Genomic DNA, 21,143 nt, shown 5'->3' on the forward strand with positions numbered 1-21,143 from the left:
TTGACAAAATGAACATAAACGTCTATACCAGAGTTAACACAGTTCATCCAGATTCTTGACAAGCACTATATTGAATTCATGAAAAACCCACAAGCGTTTAAGAAATACCTTTGGCGAAAGACTGGATCGGAGTCTGCCGGATCGATGTAGGTCTCCAGGATTTTATGGAGTGTTTTATTATCTGGTACTCTTCCACCCAAAACAAAACACAATACATTAGACAAGGCACGTATTGACTTCATGCCAAAGTGTATCAATGAACTACTGAAACTCCCTGTAAATTCTCAGTTTCAGCATTTTGGTACTTTTAATTTCGTGACAGATTTAGGGTCAGGGTAATAACGTTTAATGGAAAATACATTTGTTCAAGTGACAAGTATTCCCAACCAGGACTTCTTGGTATAAGTCACCGCTAACAATCATAGAATTCACACGTTTAACTGGTTACCTTTTTTCTGTGTACTCAGCATGACTTTGAGGAAACAGCAGCTTCAGGTGCCAGTAAAATATTTGCTCCCTGGAACCAAAGGGGAAAAAAAGAAATATATCTGAGAACTCACAGGACGTTAAGTTGCTGCTTCAACACCAGATCCTTATTCGGTTAAAAAACCAACATACTAAATGAAGCACTTCATTTAAAGTGTTTTATTCATACATGAAATTCCAATGGTTTCCTTTCACCAGGTTTCTCCAACACTAAAAACCATGTGATATATGGATAGCTTAGTTTATCGCCTGACATTCAACAGTGTTATGAACTTATTTATTGATTTGCATAGTTATATACACACAGCTGACTCCCTATAGATAAAATGACAGTAAAGGCACACACAACTGACTCCCTACAGCTAAAATGACAGTAAAGACACACACAACTGACTCCCTACAGCTAAAATGACAGTAAAGACACACACAACTGACTCCCTATAGCTAAAATGACAGTAAAGACACTCACAACTGACTCCCTATAGCTAAAATGACAGTAAAGACACACACAACTGACTCCCTATAGCTAAAATGACAGTAAAGACACACACAACTGACTCCCTATAGCTAAAATGACAGTAAAGACACACACAACTGACTCCCTATAGCTAAAATGACAGTAAAGACACACACAACTGACTCCCTATAGCTAAAATGACAGTAAAGACACACACAACTGACTCCCTATAGCTAAAATGACAGTAAAGACACACACAACTGACTCCCTATAGCTAAAATGACAGTTAAGACACACACAACTGACTCCCTATAGCTAAAATGACAGTAAAGACACACACAACTGACTACCTATAGCTAAAATGACAGTAAAGACACACACAACTGACTACCTATAGCTAAAATGACAGTAAAGACACACACAACTGACTCCCTACAGCTAAAATGACAGTAAAGACACACACAACTGACTCCCTACAGCTAAAATGACAGTAAAGACGCACACAACTGACTCCCTATAGCTAAAATGACAGTAAAGACACACACAACTGACTCCCTATAGCTAAAATGACAGTAAAGACGCACACAACTGACTCCCTATAGCTAAAATGACAGTTAAGACACACACAACTGACTCCCTATAGCTAAAATGAAAGTAAAGACACACACAACTGACTCCCTATAGCTAAAATGACAGTAAAGACGCACACAACTGACTCCGTACAGCTAAAATGACAGTAAAGACACACACAACTGACTCCCTATAGCTAAAATGACAGTAAAGACACACACAACTGACTCCGTACAGCTAAAATGACAGTAAAGACACACACACACAACTGACTCCCTATAGCTAAAATGACAGTAAAGACACACACAACTGACTCCGTACAGCTAAAATGACAGTAAAGACACACACACACACAACTGACTCCCTATAGCTAAAATGACAGTAAAGACACACACAACTGACTCCCTATAGCTAAAATGACAGTAAAGACACACACAACTGACTCCCTAAAGCTAAAATGACAGTAAAGACACACAACCGACTCCCTAAAGCTAAAATGACAGTAAAGACACACACAACTGACTCCGTACAGCTAAAATGACAGTAAAGACACACAACCGACTCCCTATAGCTAAAATGACAGTAAAGACACACACAACTGACTACCTAAAGCTAAAATGACAGTAAAGACACACAACCGACTCCCTATAGCTAAAATGACAGTAAAGACACACACAACTGACTCCGTACAGCTAAAATGACAGTAAAGACACACAACCGACTCCCTATAGCTAAAATGACAGTAAAGACACACACAACTGACTACCTAAAGCTAAAATGACAGTAAAGACACACACAACTGACTCCCTATAGCTAAAATGACAGTAAAGACACACACACAACTGACTCCCTATAGCTAAAATGACAGTAAAGACACACACAACTGACTCCCTATAGCTAAAATGACAGTAAAGACACACACACAACTGACTCCCTATAGCTAAAATGACAGTAAAGACACACACAACCGACTCCCTAAAGCTAAAATGACAGTAAAGACACACACAACTGACTCCCTATAGCTAAAATGACAGTAAAGACACACACAACTGACTCCCTATAGCTAAAATGACAGTAAAGACACACACAACTGACTCCCTATAGCTAAAATGACAGTAAAGACACACACAACTGACTCCCTATAGCTAAAATGACAGTAAAGACACACACAACCGACTCCCTATAGCTAAAATGACAGTAAAGACACACACAACCGACTCCCTACAGCTAAAATGACAGTAAAGACACACACAACCGACTCCCTAAAGCTAAAATGACAGTAAAGACACACACAACTGACTCCCTATAGCTAAAATGACAGTAAAGACACACACACAACTGACTCCCTATAGCTAAAATGACAGTAAAGACACACACACAACTGACTCCCTATAGCTAAAATGACAGTAAAGACACACACACAACTGACTCCCTATAGCTAAAATGACAGTAAAGACACACACACAACTGACTCCCTATAGCTAAAATGACAGTAAAGACACACACACAACTGACTCCCTATAGCTAAAATGACAGTAAAGACACACACACAACTGACTCCCTATAGCTAAAATGACAGTAAAGACACACACAACTGACTCCCTATAGCTAAAATGACAGTAAAGACACACACAACTGACTCCCTATAGCTAAAATGACAGTAAAGACACACACACACAACTGACTCCCTAAAGCTAAAATGACAGTAAAAACGCACACAACCGATTACCTAAAGCTAAAATGACAGTAAAGACACACACAACTGACTCCCTACAGCTAAAATGACAGTAAAAACGCACACAACCGACTCCCTAAAGCTAAAATGACAGTAAAGACACACACACAACTGACTCCCTATAGCTAAAATGACAGTAAAGACACACACAACTGACTCCCTATAGCTAAAATGACAGTAAAGACGCACACAACTGACTCCCTATAGCTAAAATGACAGTAAAGACACACACAACTGACTCCCTATAGATAAAATGACAGTAAAGACACACACACAACTGACTCCCTATAGCTAAAATGACAGTAAAGACACACACAACTGACTCCCTATAGCTAAAATGACAGTAAAGACACACACAACTGACTCCCTATAGCTAAAATGACAGTAAAGACACACACAACTGACTCCCTATAGCTAAAATGACAGTAAAGACACACACAACCGACTCCCTATAGCTAAAATGACAGTAAAGACACACACAACTGACTCCCTACAGCTAAAATGACAGTAAAGACACACACAACCGACTCCCTAAAGCTAAAATGACAGTAAAGACACACACAACTGACTCCCTATAGCTAAAATGACAGTAAAGACACACACAACTGACTCCCTATAGCTAAAATGACAGTAAAGACACACACAACTGACTCCCTATAGCTAAAATGACAGTAAAGACACACACAACTGACTCCCTATAGCTAAAATGACAGTAAAGACACACACACAACTGACTCCCTATAGCTAAAATGACAGTAAAGACACACACACAACTGACTCCCTATAGCTAAAATGACAGTAAAGACACACACACACACAACTGACTCCCTAAAGCTAAAATGACAGTAAAGACACACACAACTGACTCCCTATAGCTAAAATGACAGTAAAAACGCACACAACCGATTACCTAAAGCTAAAATGACAGTAAAGACACACACAACTGACTCCCTATAGATAAAATGACAGTAAAGACACACACAACTGACTCCCTATAGATAAAATGACAGTAAAGACACACACAACTGACTCCCTAAAGCTAAAATGACAGTAAAGACACACACAACTGACTCCCTATAGATAAAATGACAGTAAAGACACACACACAACTGACTCCCTACAGCTAAAATGACAGTAAAGACACACACAACTGACTCCCTATAGCTAAAATGACAGTAAAGACACACACACAACTGACTCCCTATAGCTAAAATGACAGTAAAGACACACACACAACTGACTCCCTATAGCTAAAATGACAGTAAAGACACACACACAACTGACTCCCTATAGCTAAAATGACAGTAAAGACCCACACAACTGACTCCCTATAGCTAAAATGACAGTAAAGACCCACACAACTGACTCCCTATAGCTAAAATGACAGTAAAGACACACACAACTGACTCCCTATAGCTAAAATGACAGTAAAGACACACACAACTGACTCCCTATAGCTAAAATGACAGTAAAGACACACACAACTGACTCCCTATAGCTAAAATGACAGTAAAGACACACACAACTGACTCCCTATAGCTAAAATGACAGTAAAGACACACACTACTGACTCCCTATAGCTAAAATGACAGTAAAGACACACACAACGCTGCTGATTGGGGGATACACACACATATGCCTTTTTTCATTGGCTCACCAGATGTATTCAGATAGCTCTCAGTAGTGCATTACTGCTCCAGAGATCACACATAGAAAGTTACTTAAAATTGCTGCTCTATCTGAATCATGAAAGAAAAAAAATTAGGCAATAATAAAATGCTCTAATTTACTCCTATTATCAATTTTCTTCTTTCTCTTGCTATCTTTATTTGAAAAGCAGTATGTAAAGCTTAGGAGACGGCCCATTATAGGTTCAGCACCCTGGATAGCCCTTGCTTAATGGTGGCTACATTTAGCCACCAATCAGCAAGCGCATCCCAGGTTCTGAACCAAAAATGGGCCAGCCCCCAAGCTTTGCATTCCTGCTTTACAAATAAAGATAGCAAAAGAACGAAGAAAAAATGATAGAAAGTTACTTAAAATTGCTGCTCTATCTGAATCATAAAAGTAAAAATGTGGGTTTAGTATCCCTTTAACTAAGACTATCTTCATTCTGCACTCTCGTGTCCCTTTAAATCACTGCTCTGCAAAAAACAAATTAAAAAATCTGCTTACAAAATAGAGGTTTTAAAAGCATTAAACGCGGGTGCGTGTGTGTGATGATGGATCATAGTGGCAAACATAAAATAGAGGGCAATAAGATTTGGGAAAGGGATCTGGGAGGGGGGGGCAGCTAAACTGCGGGGGGAAAAACGTGTTTTTTTTAAATAGACCAATTTTACTGTAACCTGGGTATTGGCAGACAGCTGCCAGTACCTAAGATGTCGCCTAACAGTTAGAGGGGAGAGGGTTAGAGAGCTGCAATATATATATATATATATCTATAAAAATAAATAAATAAAAACGCCTTTTAATTTTACTACTGGCAGACTTTTTGCCAGTACTTATGATGGCAGTGACAATTGTGAGGTGGGGAGGGAAGAGAGCTGTTTGATGGGGGTCAGGGAGGAATCAAGGGGTGGGATGCTGATATCTACAATAAAATATAAAATTAACCCTACAAGCTACCTAATTAACCCCTTCACTGCTGGGCATAATACAAGTGTTCGTAGCGGCATTTAGCGGCCTTCTAATTACCAAAAAGCAAAAAAAAAATTAGAAACTATTTAGCATGGGTGTTTTTTGGTGAGTGTAGATGAGTAACAGATTTTGGGGGTCAAAGTTAGAAAAAGTGTGTTTTTTTCAATTTTTTTCATCATATTTTATAAAAAAAAAACAATTATAGTAAATTATAAGATATGATGAAAATAATGGTATCTTTAGAAAGTCTATTTAATGGCGAGAAAAACTAAATATAATATGTGTGGGTACAGTAAATGGGTAAGAGGAAAATTACAGCTAAACACAAACACTGCAGAAATGTAAAAATAGCCTTGGTCCCTAATGGTAAGAAAATTTAAAAATGGTCTGGTCACTAACTGTAAAGGGACATGACACCCCATATTTTTCATTCACGAGTGAGGCATGGTTTTATTAGCATGTCACATGGACACACGACGTACAAAGTACAACTTTCCAATTAATTTATATTACTAAATTTGCTTTATTCCCCTGCTATCCTTTGTTGAAGGAGCAGTAATGCATGAGTGGGAGCTAGTTGAACATATCAGGTGAGCCAATGACAATCAGCAGCTAGCTCCCAGTAGGGCATTGCTGCTCCTGAGGTTACCTAGGTATTCTTTTCAACAAAATGGTACCAAGAGAACAAAGAACATTAGATAATAGAAGTAAATTGGAACACTGTTTAAAATTGTATGATGTCAAAATGAAGCGTTTTTTATTATTCAGATACAGCCTCATTCTCCATCACATTTCTCTATACAAAACCTCAGCTAGCAGTGTTTCCACTGAAGCAATGGATTCTGGGAAATGCATGCAAATAAGCTTTGCAATAAGAAGAGCAGAAGAATAGACTTTGAGCAGCTGTTTTGTTCCTATTAAATGTCCTCAGCACGATAGATTCCTGCTTGCTGCATAAAGAAGCTAATCTACAGCATCAAAATAAGAAATGACCATTTTCCCTTTTTTACTCACCATAACTTATTCAGATACTGGTTAAAGGGACAGTCTACTCCAAAATTGTTAGGGTTTAAAAAGATAGACAATCCCTTTATTACCCATTCTCCAGTTTTGCATAACCAACACTGTTATATTAATACACTTTCAACCTCTGTGATTACCTTGTATCTAAGCCTCTTCTGACAGCCCCCTGATCACATGACTATTATCTATTGACTTGCATTGTAGCCAATTATTGCTGTGTTGTGTTGACTTCTAAATAACTGCACAGGCATGAGCACAATGTAATCTATATGGCCCGCATGAACTAGCAGTTTCCTGTTGTAAAAAGCATGTGATTAAGAGGCTGTCTGTAGTGGCTTAGAAACGGGCAGAAACTTAGAGGTTTAAATGTTATAAAGTATATTAATATAACAATGTTGGTTGTGCAAAGCTGGGAATGGGTATTAAAGGCATTATCTGTTTAAACAATAACAATTTTGGCGTTGACTGACCCTTTAATCACAAGGTTTCAGTTTTATTATAGTAGCTTGGGTTTTCCCCCAGAACAGTTCCCTGCAGTAATTCTGCATGCAGTGCCACACAGCCCTTTAGCGTCACATGACCTGCTTTTGTTGACAGATTTGAAGTATCAGAAATAATTCTCGTCATCTGTGTTTAATAACAGTAAATAAAAACTTGCTGCGAGATTGCAGCTGGTGTCCCCCTAACATGGACGTGTGCTCGGCAGCTAAATAAAAACATAACATTTCAGTTGCTAGGGTCAGCTAGTTACAGCAGATTCGCCACTTCCTCACACTTGAGAGTTATAAAACATTTGTTTAATGGCATAAATCTACATCTTCAGCCAACTAACAGCTTGTATTGATGTAATGTTTCGTTAAATACGCCTTAACTCCTGGCTTTAGGCTTGTGATGTTATCCTATTGCTTGCGTCATTTAGGAACTGGACGTGTAGTTATTAAAGTATACTGCAGTCAGAGGACACACCCAGCCTGATAAGTATTTATAAATATCCGTACTGTGTTCAAGATAAAAACAAAACAAAAAAAAAACCCATTGTATTACTATTTTTTTTAAACTAAATGTATTGCTATTTATTTCTATATCCAAATATACAACTATACTAGAGTTAAAGCCTGTTCACAAGACCCAAAATGTCCCCCTCCAAGATCCTTTCCCTAGCCTTTATTCCCCCCTTCCACTCTAGGGTCCCCCTGTACCTCCCTCTCCCTCCTCCCCCGTCTCTCCACCTCCCCGCATACATTTTTTCTGAAGTGTAGTGGTCCCACCTGTTCCCGCCCCCCCTCCAGAGATGGGACGTCCACCTGCCTCTCTCCTACCCTCCCATGCCACCAACAATCGGCACCACCGCTGCTTGATGCAGAGAGGAACACAGTTTCCCTCTGCTTCGTTACCTCTGCCAGACTTTCTATATGCAGAAATAGCTAGTTCTTGCTACTTTAAGCGAGACCGCGGCAGACAGGGGCCCAGGGCTTAACAACCAGCGCCGTGCTCGCATTTGTCTCGTGCAGTCTCTACTGCGCATCTGTGCTGGTCATTAAAGCCAGGTATGTTTGTCTTGTGCAGTCTCTACTGTGCATGACTGCGTCGGACAAACATACTTGGCCTTTTATTATATAAGATAAGTGACACTAAACACGATCTTTAGATGAAACTATGTCTTATTACCTTATCTCTAAATAATAAATGCTAGCTAAGATTATATATTAGCTTGAGAATAAATATGCAGATTTATTTTTTAAAATATATTCATTATTTAAATACTTAAAATATAAAAAGTGTAAAGTTCTAGTGACCATAAAGCAACAGGTACCACTATGTTGTAAGCAAAGTTTCCTTCTCTGCTACGGCCAATTAGGACATTCACTGGTGTCAAGGTATCTGAAATATTATTAAATGATGTACACAGGAACACTTATTATTATTTAATGGTGATGTGGCTGTGTACATCAAATAATTCATTTCATTGCTAAAACTCCAAAATGTCACGGTGTGTAATTTAGCCCCACTTATTTTGATTACACAGGATGAATCATAAAGGTCGCTTCTTTCTAAGGTGTGAAGCTGATATCCCTAACAGATTGTGACTGAACCTTTCTTCTGGCTCTAAAACATTTGGTCAAGCACTCATTTCAAAGAAAGGCAAAAAAACTTAAAAAAAAGAGAAGGTCATCTACAGTTTGTATATTGTAAATCTTTGATCAGACATAAGATACACTTCTCCTAATTAAGATAACATTTAAGTTACTTCAAGGAGGGAACATCGATTTCATTACCTAGATCATAGGAATCCCTGGAGTGAAAGAGACAGAATGTCTAAGATTTTCATTTAAAGCTTAATGAAATTCGTAAAGCAAACCAGTTTTTAGCTGAAGAAATGACTATGTGTCACCTATGTGCTAATTGTCCCCTGCTAAGACTAAATACACATAGAACATCCAACTTTCCAGACATGGACATTAGATTTTTAATAGCAGAATGTATACTTAAAAAGTCATAACTGATTTGTCTATAATTTTCAAAAATACTCAGGTAACACCTATAGGTATATATGTATTCATCTGGGACATATTATATTAAATAAATAATTGCTATATTGAATAATAACTACATTGATATATACAAATACTGACCCATTGAATTAAAGGTAAAAACATTTTTCTCTGTTTTCCAGAAATCTAGTGAAGATTATAGGAGAAACTGATGTGGAGATGGGATCTCTAAATAAATATCTATATAATAGATGTATAAATGCTAGAATAATTTCAAAAAATAATATCTGTCCTTTGTTTTTCAGACAAGATGTCCCATGAATAGTAGCCATAAACAGACATTTATGGATATTTTCTATTTTAACATAGAAATTAATAAAGTAATGATATTTGGTATCAAATTGTACATTTTCTGTTATGCTAAATGAAATGTAGATGCTGAAAAGAGAATTTTATTAATAAAAAAAATTATAGTATAATAAATAATCACTTTAGAAGAATATATTAAATTGTTAGCAGTGTTGGGGATATAAGCTACACTCCTGGTTTTCTGCTGCCCCCTAGGGGATTGAAACTGGGTTACAACCAAATGAATTATCTATTAGAACACATGTAAATCCACATAGCCAATCAAATATCTAAGGGAAAACCAGGGATAGCTCCGAGGGCGAATCACAGATCAGTTTCCGAAGGGCCTCCCATATTCACACCAATGTTTAAGACAATATAAGGTGTATGCAAGATGAGAGAGGAGGCGGACTTTTGCTAGTGGACTGACAACTGTTGCGTGGGACACAGTCAAACTATAAGAAAATTGGGCTACATTTTCTTATCCATTGCAAAGACACTTATTTTCATATGAGGTGGAACAAAGAAGTTTTTGGAAACTGAATTATCGATTTGGTCATTTTGGGTAAAGTATAAGGTTGCTAAACATAGGTAATATTTAAAACAAAATATATTCATAGTCGCTGCAGTTAGCAGATTTAAAGGAATACATTGTATTTTAACCTTGTATTTCATAGCCTGTGTAGTTTAAAACTAATCCTTAGTGCTAAGTAATTTATCTATGCAAATATATTTAAACTGATTGCTTACATTAAGAATATATGTACTTTTAATAACTGTATCCTATTAGAATTGTATTAGAATCAATTGTGGGTTAAATAACTTAATTGTAATTCTGAATGTTAGTGCCTTATATCTTGGTCTCGTTGTGCTATTTTAATACAATTCAATTGTGAATAAATAAGGTAAACTTTTAAATTTAAACGTATATAGTATTGATTCATATCTGGTTTTCTACAAATATATTTCAATGTGTCTATAAATTTTAACTAATAAAGAATTCAGGAATTTACCTTAATTTTATTGTCTTGGTATATGCATTTTTATTGGGGGTTTATTTTAAGGAATAATTATTAAATAAATTGTATTATAAACCTGCCATATACTGACACTGGGATGTTGATTTCAACTGCTGTCACTTGTTTGCATATGTTTTCTACACAAAATACTGCAGTACTTACATTTTCAGTACAAACTGAAATTCCATTACAGGAAAAAAAGCCATTAAAATGACAAAATAAAAGCAAATGAGAAGTTTCTAAATTATGTATTACACTCCAGCAGGTCAAATGGTTTATTGGGAACACATTAAAGGGGTAAACATTTTACAGAACACTGTCCTCAAAAATGTTCAGCTATATGAAAAAGCACAACGGATATTGATAGATTAGCTTAAACCGCATACAGCTTCATATTTTTGGGCAAAAAATACCTACATGTTTAAATGCTGCTACATATGGATGACCAAACATTTTTGAGTACAATGTCCCTTTAAACTCTCCATACATTATTATTATTATTATTATTATTATAATACTTTATTTATTAAGCGCCAACATATTCCGCAGCGCTGTCCATGGATACAATTCATTTAAATAAAACAATACAAGACTTGTAAGAGACAGGACAAAATTTACAAACACATACAGGAGGGATTGAGGGCCCTATTCCCGTGGGAACTTACAATCTAGAAGGGTAGGAGGTTGGGAAACAGGAGGTGAGGACTGCAAGATTGAGAAGGATGTTAATACAGAGTTAGATGAGGGAAATATTAGGTAAGTGGAATGAATTTATTATTGAGTTGGGTGGTAGGTTTCTCTGAACAGAAAAGTCTTCAGGGAGCATTTAAAGGAAGAAAGATTAGGGCAAAGCCTGACAGCACGAGGGAGAGTGTTCCAGAGGGTAGGTGCTGCACGACAGAAGTCCTGCAGTCTAGCATGAGAGGAGGTGATAGTTGCGGATGCAAGGAGCAGGTCATTGTTGGATCTTAGTGGACGGGCTGGAGTATACTTGTGTATTAGAGAGGATAGGTAGAGGGGAGCGGCGTTGGTGAGAGTTTTGTATGTAAGGGTGAGAATTTTGAATTTAATTCTGCTGTGAATGGGGAGCCAATGAAGGGACTCACAGAGAGGTGCAGCAGATACAGTTCGACGGGAAAGGTGGATCAGCCTGGCAGAGGCATTTAGGATGGATACATAACTAAAAGCCATCAGTTTGGTTTCTAAAGAGACATTAAAGGGACTGTAAAGTCAAAATTAAACTTTCCGGATTCAGACAGAGCATGCAGATAAAAAGAAACAACAACAAAAAACAAAACAAGAAATCTATTAGCTATTTTGCTTCAGTCTCTTGGTATTCTTTAAAGAAAAACATCCCTAGATAATTTCAGGAGCAGCAATGTACTGGGATCTAGCTTCTGAATGGTGGTTGGATCTGAACAGATGCCTCGTCATTGGCTCACCAGATGTGTTAAGGTAACTCCCAGTAATGCATTGCAGCTCCTTCAACAAAGGCTGGCAAAAGAACAAAGAAAATTTGATAATATAAATAAATTGGGAAGTTGTTTAAAACTGTACGTTCTAGCTGAATCAGGATATAAACAAATGGGGTTTATGTCCGTTTAAAACATATTTTTAATAGATTAAAAAAAAAAAAAAAAAAACATTTTGTAAGTATCCCTCCTACTCTTTAAGGAACTACTTTTTGTGTTAGTGCTTAAAGGGACACTCAAGTCAAAATTAAACTTTCATGAGTCAGACAGAGCAGCAATTTTAAACAACTTTCCAATTTACTTCCATTAACAAAATGTGCACAGTCTTTTATATTTACACTTTTTGAGTCACCAGCTCCTACTGAGCATGTGCAAGAATCTCAGAATATACTTATATGCATTTGTGATTGGCTGATGGCTGTCACATGGTACGTGTATGCATTTGTGATTGGCCGATGGCTGTCACATGGTACGTGTATGCATTTGTGATTGGCCGATGGCTGTCACATGGTACGTGTATGCATTTGTGATTGGCCGATGGCTGTCACATGGTACGTGTATGCATTTGTGATTGGCCGATGGCTGTCACATGGTACGTGTATGCATTTGTGATTGGCTGATGGCTGTCACATGATACGTGTATGCATTTGTGATTGGCTGATGGCTGTCACATGATACAGGGGGAGAGGAAATCATAACTTTGAAAATTGTCAGAAAAAATCTACTACTCATTTGAAGTTTAGAGTAAGTGCTATTGCATTGTCTTTTTATTATGCATTTGTTTATGCAAATCTGCTGTATTTACTGGTCCTTTAAGGAGGTTCTTATTTGGAAAATAAGCAATCTGTCCTAGAAATAAAACTGCACAAATAAATAACTTTTTTTCATGTAAAAATATTTAAAATGTTAAAAGGGATATGAAACTCATGGGATTCTAGACAGCTTTCCAATTTATTTCTGTTACTTGATTTTTTGTTCTCTTGGTATCCTTTGTTGAAAAGAACACCTAGGGAAGGCGCAGGAGCTGCTGATTGGTGGCTGCACATATATGCCTCACTCAATGCACTCGGCTAGCTTCCAGTAATTCACTGCTGCCTCTTCAACAAAAGGATACTAAGAGAATTAAGCAAATTTAAAAACAGAAGTAAATTGGAAAGTTGTTTAAAATGCTATGCTCTGTCTGAATAATGACAGAAAAATTTGGGGTTTAATGTCCCTTTAGAGTGAATGTCAAGTTAAGCTGACTCTGTCACGCCGTTGGAAACATTCTTAAAAATTAGCGGTACTTTAATTCATTTTTTTAAATGATGAACATAGAATGCCTTTTTTTTACCTTTAAAACGTCCCGGGTGGGTGAGAGGGGTATGGGGGGGGGGGTAAACATCCATTGGTGTATTAAATAGGACTCGCCTGTCAATCAATTTTACAAAAGGAGGAAAGAAGTGGATCGGAAGTCGTTTTAACCCTTTCATGACAGGGTCATAATGTCTACAGCGGAACAACCTTCCGATGTAGACAAATTGAAATCACGCAATCGTGAGATTTCAATTATGGGATCGGGTCAGGGGGGCGCCCCTATGACGCTAGGCACACCCTCCAGACCGTGATCACATCCAGGAAGTGCCGTTGGCCTCATGACAGCCAAACGGCTATGACGTTGTATTTAGTCCTAACGGCGCTAAAAGGTTAAAGGTAAAAAAACGTATTCAATGTTCATCATTAAAAAAAAAAAAAAAAGGAACTAAAGTACTGCTAATTTTTAATAAAGTATCCAACTGCGTGACCAAGTCAGCTTAAAAAGGGACAGTTTACTCAAAAATGTTCTACCCTTTAATTTGTTCCCAATGATCCACTTTACCTGCTGGAGTGTATTAAATTGTTTACAAGTATTTCCATTACCCTTATATTGGCATTTGAAAATTTTTTTGGCCTCAAAGCCAAGCTGTGTTAACACAGCCAGTAGAAGAAATTACTACCCCAGTGGATTATAGAACAGATAAGGTAATAAAATGTTAATTTTCCATTGTTCTCTCCAAGCATTGGTAATTGGTTTATGGACAGATATAAGATAGACACATGTATATGTACACAATGTGATAAAGTAATTAGATCTGATTATACTTACAGATATAAGATACAGACACATGTATATGTACACAATGGGATACAGTAATGAGATCTGATTATACCTACAGATATAAGATACAGACATGTATATGTACACAATGTGATACAGTAATGAGATCTGACTATACCTACAGATATACGATACAGACACATGTATATGTACACAGTGTGATAAAGTAATGAGATCTGATTATACCTACAGATATAAGATAAAGAAGCAGGTATATGTACACAATGTGATACAGTAATGAGATCTGATTATACCTACAGATATAAGATACAGACACATGTATATGTACACAATGTGATAAAGTAATAAGATCCGATTATACCTACAGATATAAGATAGACACATGTATATGTAAACAATGTGATACAGTAATGAGATCTGACTATACTTACAGATATAAGATATAGACACATGTATATGTACACAATGTGATATAGTAATGAGATCTGATTATACCTACAGATATAAGATAAAGACACATGTATATGTACACAATGGGATACAGCAATGAGATCTGATTATACCTACAGATATACGATACAGACACATGTATATGTACACAGTGTGATAAAGTAATGAGATCTGATTATACCTACAGATATAAGATACAGACACATGTATATGTACACAATGTGATACAGTAATGAGATCTGATTATACCTACAGATATAAGATACAGACACATGTATATGTACACAATGTGATACAGTAATGAGATCTGATTATACCTACAGATATAAGATAAAGACACATGTATATGTACACAATGTGATAAAGTAATGAGATCTGATTATACCTACAGATATAAGATAAAGAAGCAGGTATATGTACACAATGTGATAAAGTAATGAGATCTGATTATACCTACAGATATAAGATAAAGAAGCAGGTATAGGTACACAATGTGATAAAGTAATGAGATCTGATTATACCTACAGATATAAGATACAGACACATGTATATGTACACAGTGTGATAAAGTAATGAGATCTGATTATACCTACAGATATAAGATAGACACATGTATATGTACACAATGTGATACAGTAATGAGATCTGATTATACCTACAGATATAAGATACAGACACATGTATATGTACACAATGTGATAAAGTAATAAGATCCGATTATACCTACAGATATAAGATAAAGACACATGTATATGTAAACAATGTGATACAGTAATGAGATCTGACTATACCTACAGATATAAGATAAAGACACATGTATATGTACACAATGTGATAAAGTAATGAGATCTGATTATACCTACAGATATAAGATAAAGAAGCAGGTATATGTACACAATGTGATAAAGTAATGAGATCTGATTATACCTACAGATATAAGATAAAGAAGCAGGTATAGGTACACAATGTGATAAAGTAATGAGATCTGATTATACCTACAGATATAAGATACAGACACATGTATATGTACTTAATATGATAAAGTAATGAGATCTGATTATACCTACAGATATAAAAGATATAGACACATGTATATGTACACAATGGGATACAGTAATGAGATCTGATTATACCTACAGATATACGATACAGACACATGTATATGTACACAGTGTGATAAAGTAATGAGATCTGATTATACCTACAGATATAAGATAGACACATGTATATGTACACAATGTGATACAGTAATGAGATCTGATTATACCTACAGATATAAGATACAGACACATGTATATGTACACAATGTGATACAGTAATGAGATCTGATTATACCTACAGATATAAGGTACAGACACATGTATATGTACACAATGTGATAAAGTAATGAGATCTGATTATACCTACAGATATAAGATAAAGACACATGTATATGTACACAATGTGATAAAGTAATGAGATCTGATTATACCTACAGATATAAGATAAAGACACATGTATATGTACACAATGTGATAAAGTAATGAGATCTGATTATACCTACAGATATAAGATAAAGAAGCAGGTATATGTACACAATGTGATAAAGTAATGAGATCTGATTATACCTACAGATATAAGATAAAGACACATGTATATGTACACAATGTGATAAAGTAATGAGATCTGATTATACCTACAGATATAAGATACAGACACATGTATATGTACACAATGTGATAAAGTAATTAGATCTGATTATACCTACAGATATAAGATAAAGACACATGTATATGTACACAATGTGATAAAGTAATGAGATCTGATTATACCTACAGATATAAGATAAAGACACATGTATATGTACACAATGTAATACAGTAATGAGATCTGATTATACCTACAGATATAAGATACAGACACATGTATATGTACACAATGTGATAAAGTAATGAGATCTGATTATACCTACAGATATAAGATAAAGACACATGTATATGTGCACAGTGTGATACAGTAATGAGATCTGATTATACCTACAGATATAAGATAAATAAGCAGGTATATGTACACAATGTGATAAAGTAATGAGATCTGATTATAACTACAGATATAAGATAAAGAAGCAGGTATATGTACACAATGTGATAAAGTAATGAGATCTGATTATAACTACAGATATAAGATAAAGACACATGTATATGTACACAATGTGATAAAGTAATGAGATCTGATTATACCTACAAGCACAACCCATTTTATTAGGTTGTGGCTTCAAAACACAAAACCAGCTAATTCATATACACAAATAAAACTTTAAAAAAAAAATTAAAAAAAAAGGTTATTGGAAACACTAAGGGTAAAACAATTTTATAGTATACAGTCCCTTTAACTTGACATTTACTTTAAATTCATCCCCCATATAAATCATAAACAGTTAAGAGTTTATGCTGTGCAGATACTTCTGTCTAACGTTATGTAATTTTAATTAGTGCTTTGCTTCAAAAGAAAAACCTTGTTAGCAATATTTGCAACATATGGCTAGGAATAACATTAGGAATCATTTTATTTTCAAAGGAAGCTGGTAACCTCAGAGAACTAACAGTGTTCTGGTATCTCTAATTTTCTCAGATAAGGAAGCTTTTGCAGATAAAGAGAAAGATAAGGTAAGGAGATCAGCACTACCTGCAAGTGCTGCCCATTTAACCCCTTAACTACCAAGGACGTACTGGGTACGTCCTACAAAAAAACGGTTGTTAACAACCAAGGACATACCCTGTACGTCCTCAGGGGTTTCAAGCTGTGGAAGCGATCGTGATCACTTTCAGGGTATTTCAGCGATGCCTCGATATTGAGGCATCATGCAATACCCCTTTTTTTAACAACCGATGCACAGAGAGCCACTCTGTGGCCCTCTCTGCATCAGGAAGCGATGATGCCAATCGTTGGTGGAAGGGAGCCATTGCAGGAATGTGGGTGGGCGGCCCATCGCTGTAGGATATCCGGCAGAGGGGGGCGTGATTGCCTGCGGGGGCACGCACAGGGGTGGGAGCGGGTGGGATGGCTACACTATGAGACTTGCAAAGTGTAAAAGGGAAGGAGGGGGGGTAGGTTATTGGGGGGGGCAGCTACACTACAGAAAAATAGTTTTTTTATTATTTTTTTTTTTTAATACAAAAAGCTAATTGTATGGCAAACTGGGTACTGGCAGACAGCTGCCAGTACCCAAGATGGCGGCAAATAGAGGAGAGAAGGGTTAGGGAGCTGTTTGGGGGGGGGGGGGAATCCTACTTGGCAGAATATATATTTAAAAAAAAAAAAAAAGCCTTTTATTTTAGTCCTGGCAGACTTTCTGCCAGTACTTAAGATGGCGGGGACAATTGTGGGGTGGGGGAGGGAAGAGAGCTGTTTGGGAGGGATCAGGGGTTGGGATGTGTCAGGTGGGAGGCTGATCTCTACACTAAAGCTAAAATTAACCCTACAAGCTACCTAATTAACCCCTTCACTGCTGAGCATAATACAAGTGTGGAGCACAGCGGCATTTAGTGGCCTTCTAATTACCAAAAAGCAACGCAAAAACCATATATGTCGGCTATTTCTGAACAAAGGGGATCCCAGAGAAGAATTTACAACAATTTCTGCCATAATTGCACAAGCAGTTTGTAAATAATTTCAGTGTGAAACCTAAAGTTTGTGAAAAAGTGAACAATTATTTTTTTATTTATTCGTATTTTGCGGTGAAATGGTGGCATGAAATATACCAAAATGGGCCTAGATCAATACTTTGGGTTAACAGTAGAAGGGTAGTGACGTAGCTACAGCCCAGGAGGTGTGTGTAGTGTGATCCAATCCAAGCCGATGAATTCCGGCAAGCCAAAGCTGTGTACTGATGGCGGGGTGCCAGCCAAAGGAGAGTCGGTAAGTACAGGAGAATAGAAAAAGCAGCACTCCAGGATCACAAAGTAAAAGCAGAACTTTGTTCCATTGATTAAAACGATAAACAGCACAAATTTACAAACGGAGGGGGAAGCGGAGTCCTAACATGTTTCGTGCTATGCAGCACTTAATCATAGGATGACTCCCCACCTGAGTAGTGCGCCCTTTAAACATAGCTGTGACCAATCACAGCACTGTGAACACAACACACCCCTTAAAGACTAGTCATGTATAGTAACAATATACAAACGTGCACTACAAAAGGTGTCAGAAAATGAGTAACAATAACAATAAAAATAAATGTAAAATTACAGTTAAAATCAGAAAATTGTTTAAAGCAAAATTAATTTGTGTATAAATGATTTGCTACACATTTTGAAAGTCAGCCTCAAGACATAGATTATTATTATATTTAATTTCACAAATTGATGAGTACCAGAGTCTTTTTTTACATTTTGTCTTATTTAGTATTTTTCTTTCTTTTCCATATTTTTCTAATCCCTTATTATATCACTGATATTATTATATCATTAACAATACTTCTAGGTTAAAGACATTATATTTAATTGAAAAACATTGGGTGGCCAATTGTTTCTCTCTGAATATTCAAGTATGATACACAAACAACTGGTGACCAAAATAATCAACATAATAATTAGCAAATGTGATATTACATTTGGAAGGGTTTTAAATTGAATGGATATGAAATATAATTCAATGTAATCATTATGAGCAAATAGATACTATATTAATGTGAAAACATATACAGTAACATTAGATGGAAGTAGGTTTGGACAAAATTAGAGAAGGATTATATATATGCACACATAGATCAAATCCTAAAGTATAATAAAGATATATATAATATTCTACTCCACAAAATAACCGATATCCCATTCCTTATTGAGTCCATGGGGTGCCCTAGTGTTTAGTTTCCAAATCCAAAAGAGCTCTTTCTTGGAAAGGATATTATAAATGTTGCCACCTCTAATGGGCTTTTTGGCTATATCAATTACTTTGACAGTAAATTTGGGTTGATCTGTAAAATGGAAACAGTTAAAATGTCTGGCTACACTGGAATCCTTATTATAATTTTTAATATCCCTTTTATGTTCCCCTATTCTTGATCTCAACGCACGGGAGGTTTGACCTACATACTGCTCGAAACACAGAGTGCACTCTATAAGATAAATCACAAAAGTCGTACCACAATTTGCATAATGGTCAATAATGGTCATAATGGTTTGATCATTATGCAAATTGTGGTACGACTTTTGTGATTTTAACTGTAATTTTACATTTATTTTTATTGTTACTCATTTTCTGACACCTTTGTAGTGCACGTTTGTATATTGTTACTATACATGACTAGTCTTTAAGGGGTGTGTTGTGTTCACAGTGCTGTGATTGGTCACAGCTATGTTTAAAGGGCGCACTACTCAGGTGGGGAGTCATCCTATGATTAAGTGCTGCGTAGATAGAAAAAGTGTTTTTTTAATTTTTTCATAATATTTTATAATTTTGTTTATAGTAAATTATAAGATATGATGAAAATAATGGTATCTATAGAAAGTCCATTTAATGGCGAGAAAAACGCTATATAATATGTATGGGTGTATATAATATATGTGTGGGTACAGTAAATGAGTAAGAGGACAATTACAGCTTAACACAAACACAGCTACAAATCATTCTGTAATTGGCTTAAACAGATAACAAAACAATGCACTTTATACTAAAACCAACCTGAATTAAGTTCAGATTGGCTGATCCTCATAAGGGGAGAGGTGAGTGGAGTTTGGCTATTGAAAAAGAAGTGTGGCAAAAAAGATGTTAATTTATTCTAAAAATGTTTATAATTGGCCAATATGTTATTCTATAGCAACATGACATGAATGCCTTGTATCATTCCAAGGTGTTTACTGTCCCTTTAAATGACTTGTGGTTTTAATGAGCAAAACCATCTACTTCATATGCAAAATAAACCTAAATGATATATTTCCATACATTTAACATGCTGCAGCTGGGAAAACAAGTCATTGAAAACACATTAAGAGGAAACCAAATTTACAGCATTAGTGGTTTTAACAAAAGCACAGCAAGCTAAGAGTCAATTTCAAAGCCGTTACATATTACCTAAAAACAGAGAATGTTTGTCAATAACACAAGGATAGTCTGCAAATAATAAATTAACCTTTTAACGCCGTTATGCCGTTCTATTCCGTCATATTTACACTGGGCTTTAAAGCCGTTATGACGGAATAGAACGTCATATCAAACGGCTGTCCTGAAGCCTTCTGCGCTTCAAGGACTTGATCGCGGTCTGGAGGGCGTTCCTAGGGTTGTAGGGACGCCCCCCAGATGCGATCCAATAATTGAAATCTCGCGATCGTATGCACGATCGCGTAGTTTCAATTTGTCTACATCGGAACAGGTGT

At 36.3% G+C, this 21,143-nt stretch overlaps 1 protein-coding gene across 1 annotated transcript in view; it reads right to left on the reverse strand.

The window, feature by feature from the left end:
* Positions 1-21,143, reverse strand: part of ZNHIT6 (zinc finger HIT-type containing 6) — a 75,692-nt gene that overhangs the window by 36,235 nt on the left and 18,314 nt on the right. Inside the window, exons 6-7 of the mRNA XM_053693892.1 lie at positions 449-517; positions 109-189 (exon numbers count right to left, since the gene is read on the reverse strand). Coding sequence (XP_053549867.1) covers positions 109-189; positions 449-517 — 150 coding nt within the window. The remainder of the gene's footprint in view (positions 1-108; positions 190-448; positions 518-21,143) is intronic.

The sequence above is a fragment of the Bombina bombina genome, chromosome 10 (assembly GCF_027579735.1).
Source record: "Bombina bombina isolate aBomBom1 chromosome 10, aBomBom1.pri, whole genome shotgun sequence".
NCBI lineage: Eukaryota > Metazoa > Chordata > Amphibia > Anura > Bombinatoridae > Bombina > Bombina bombina.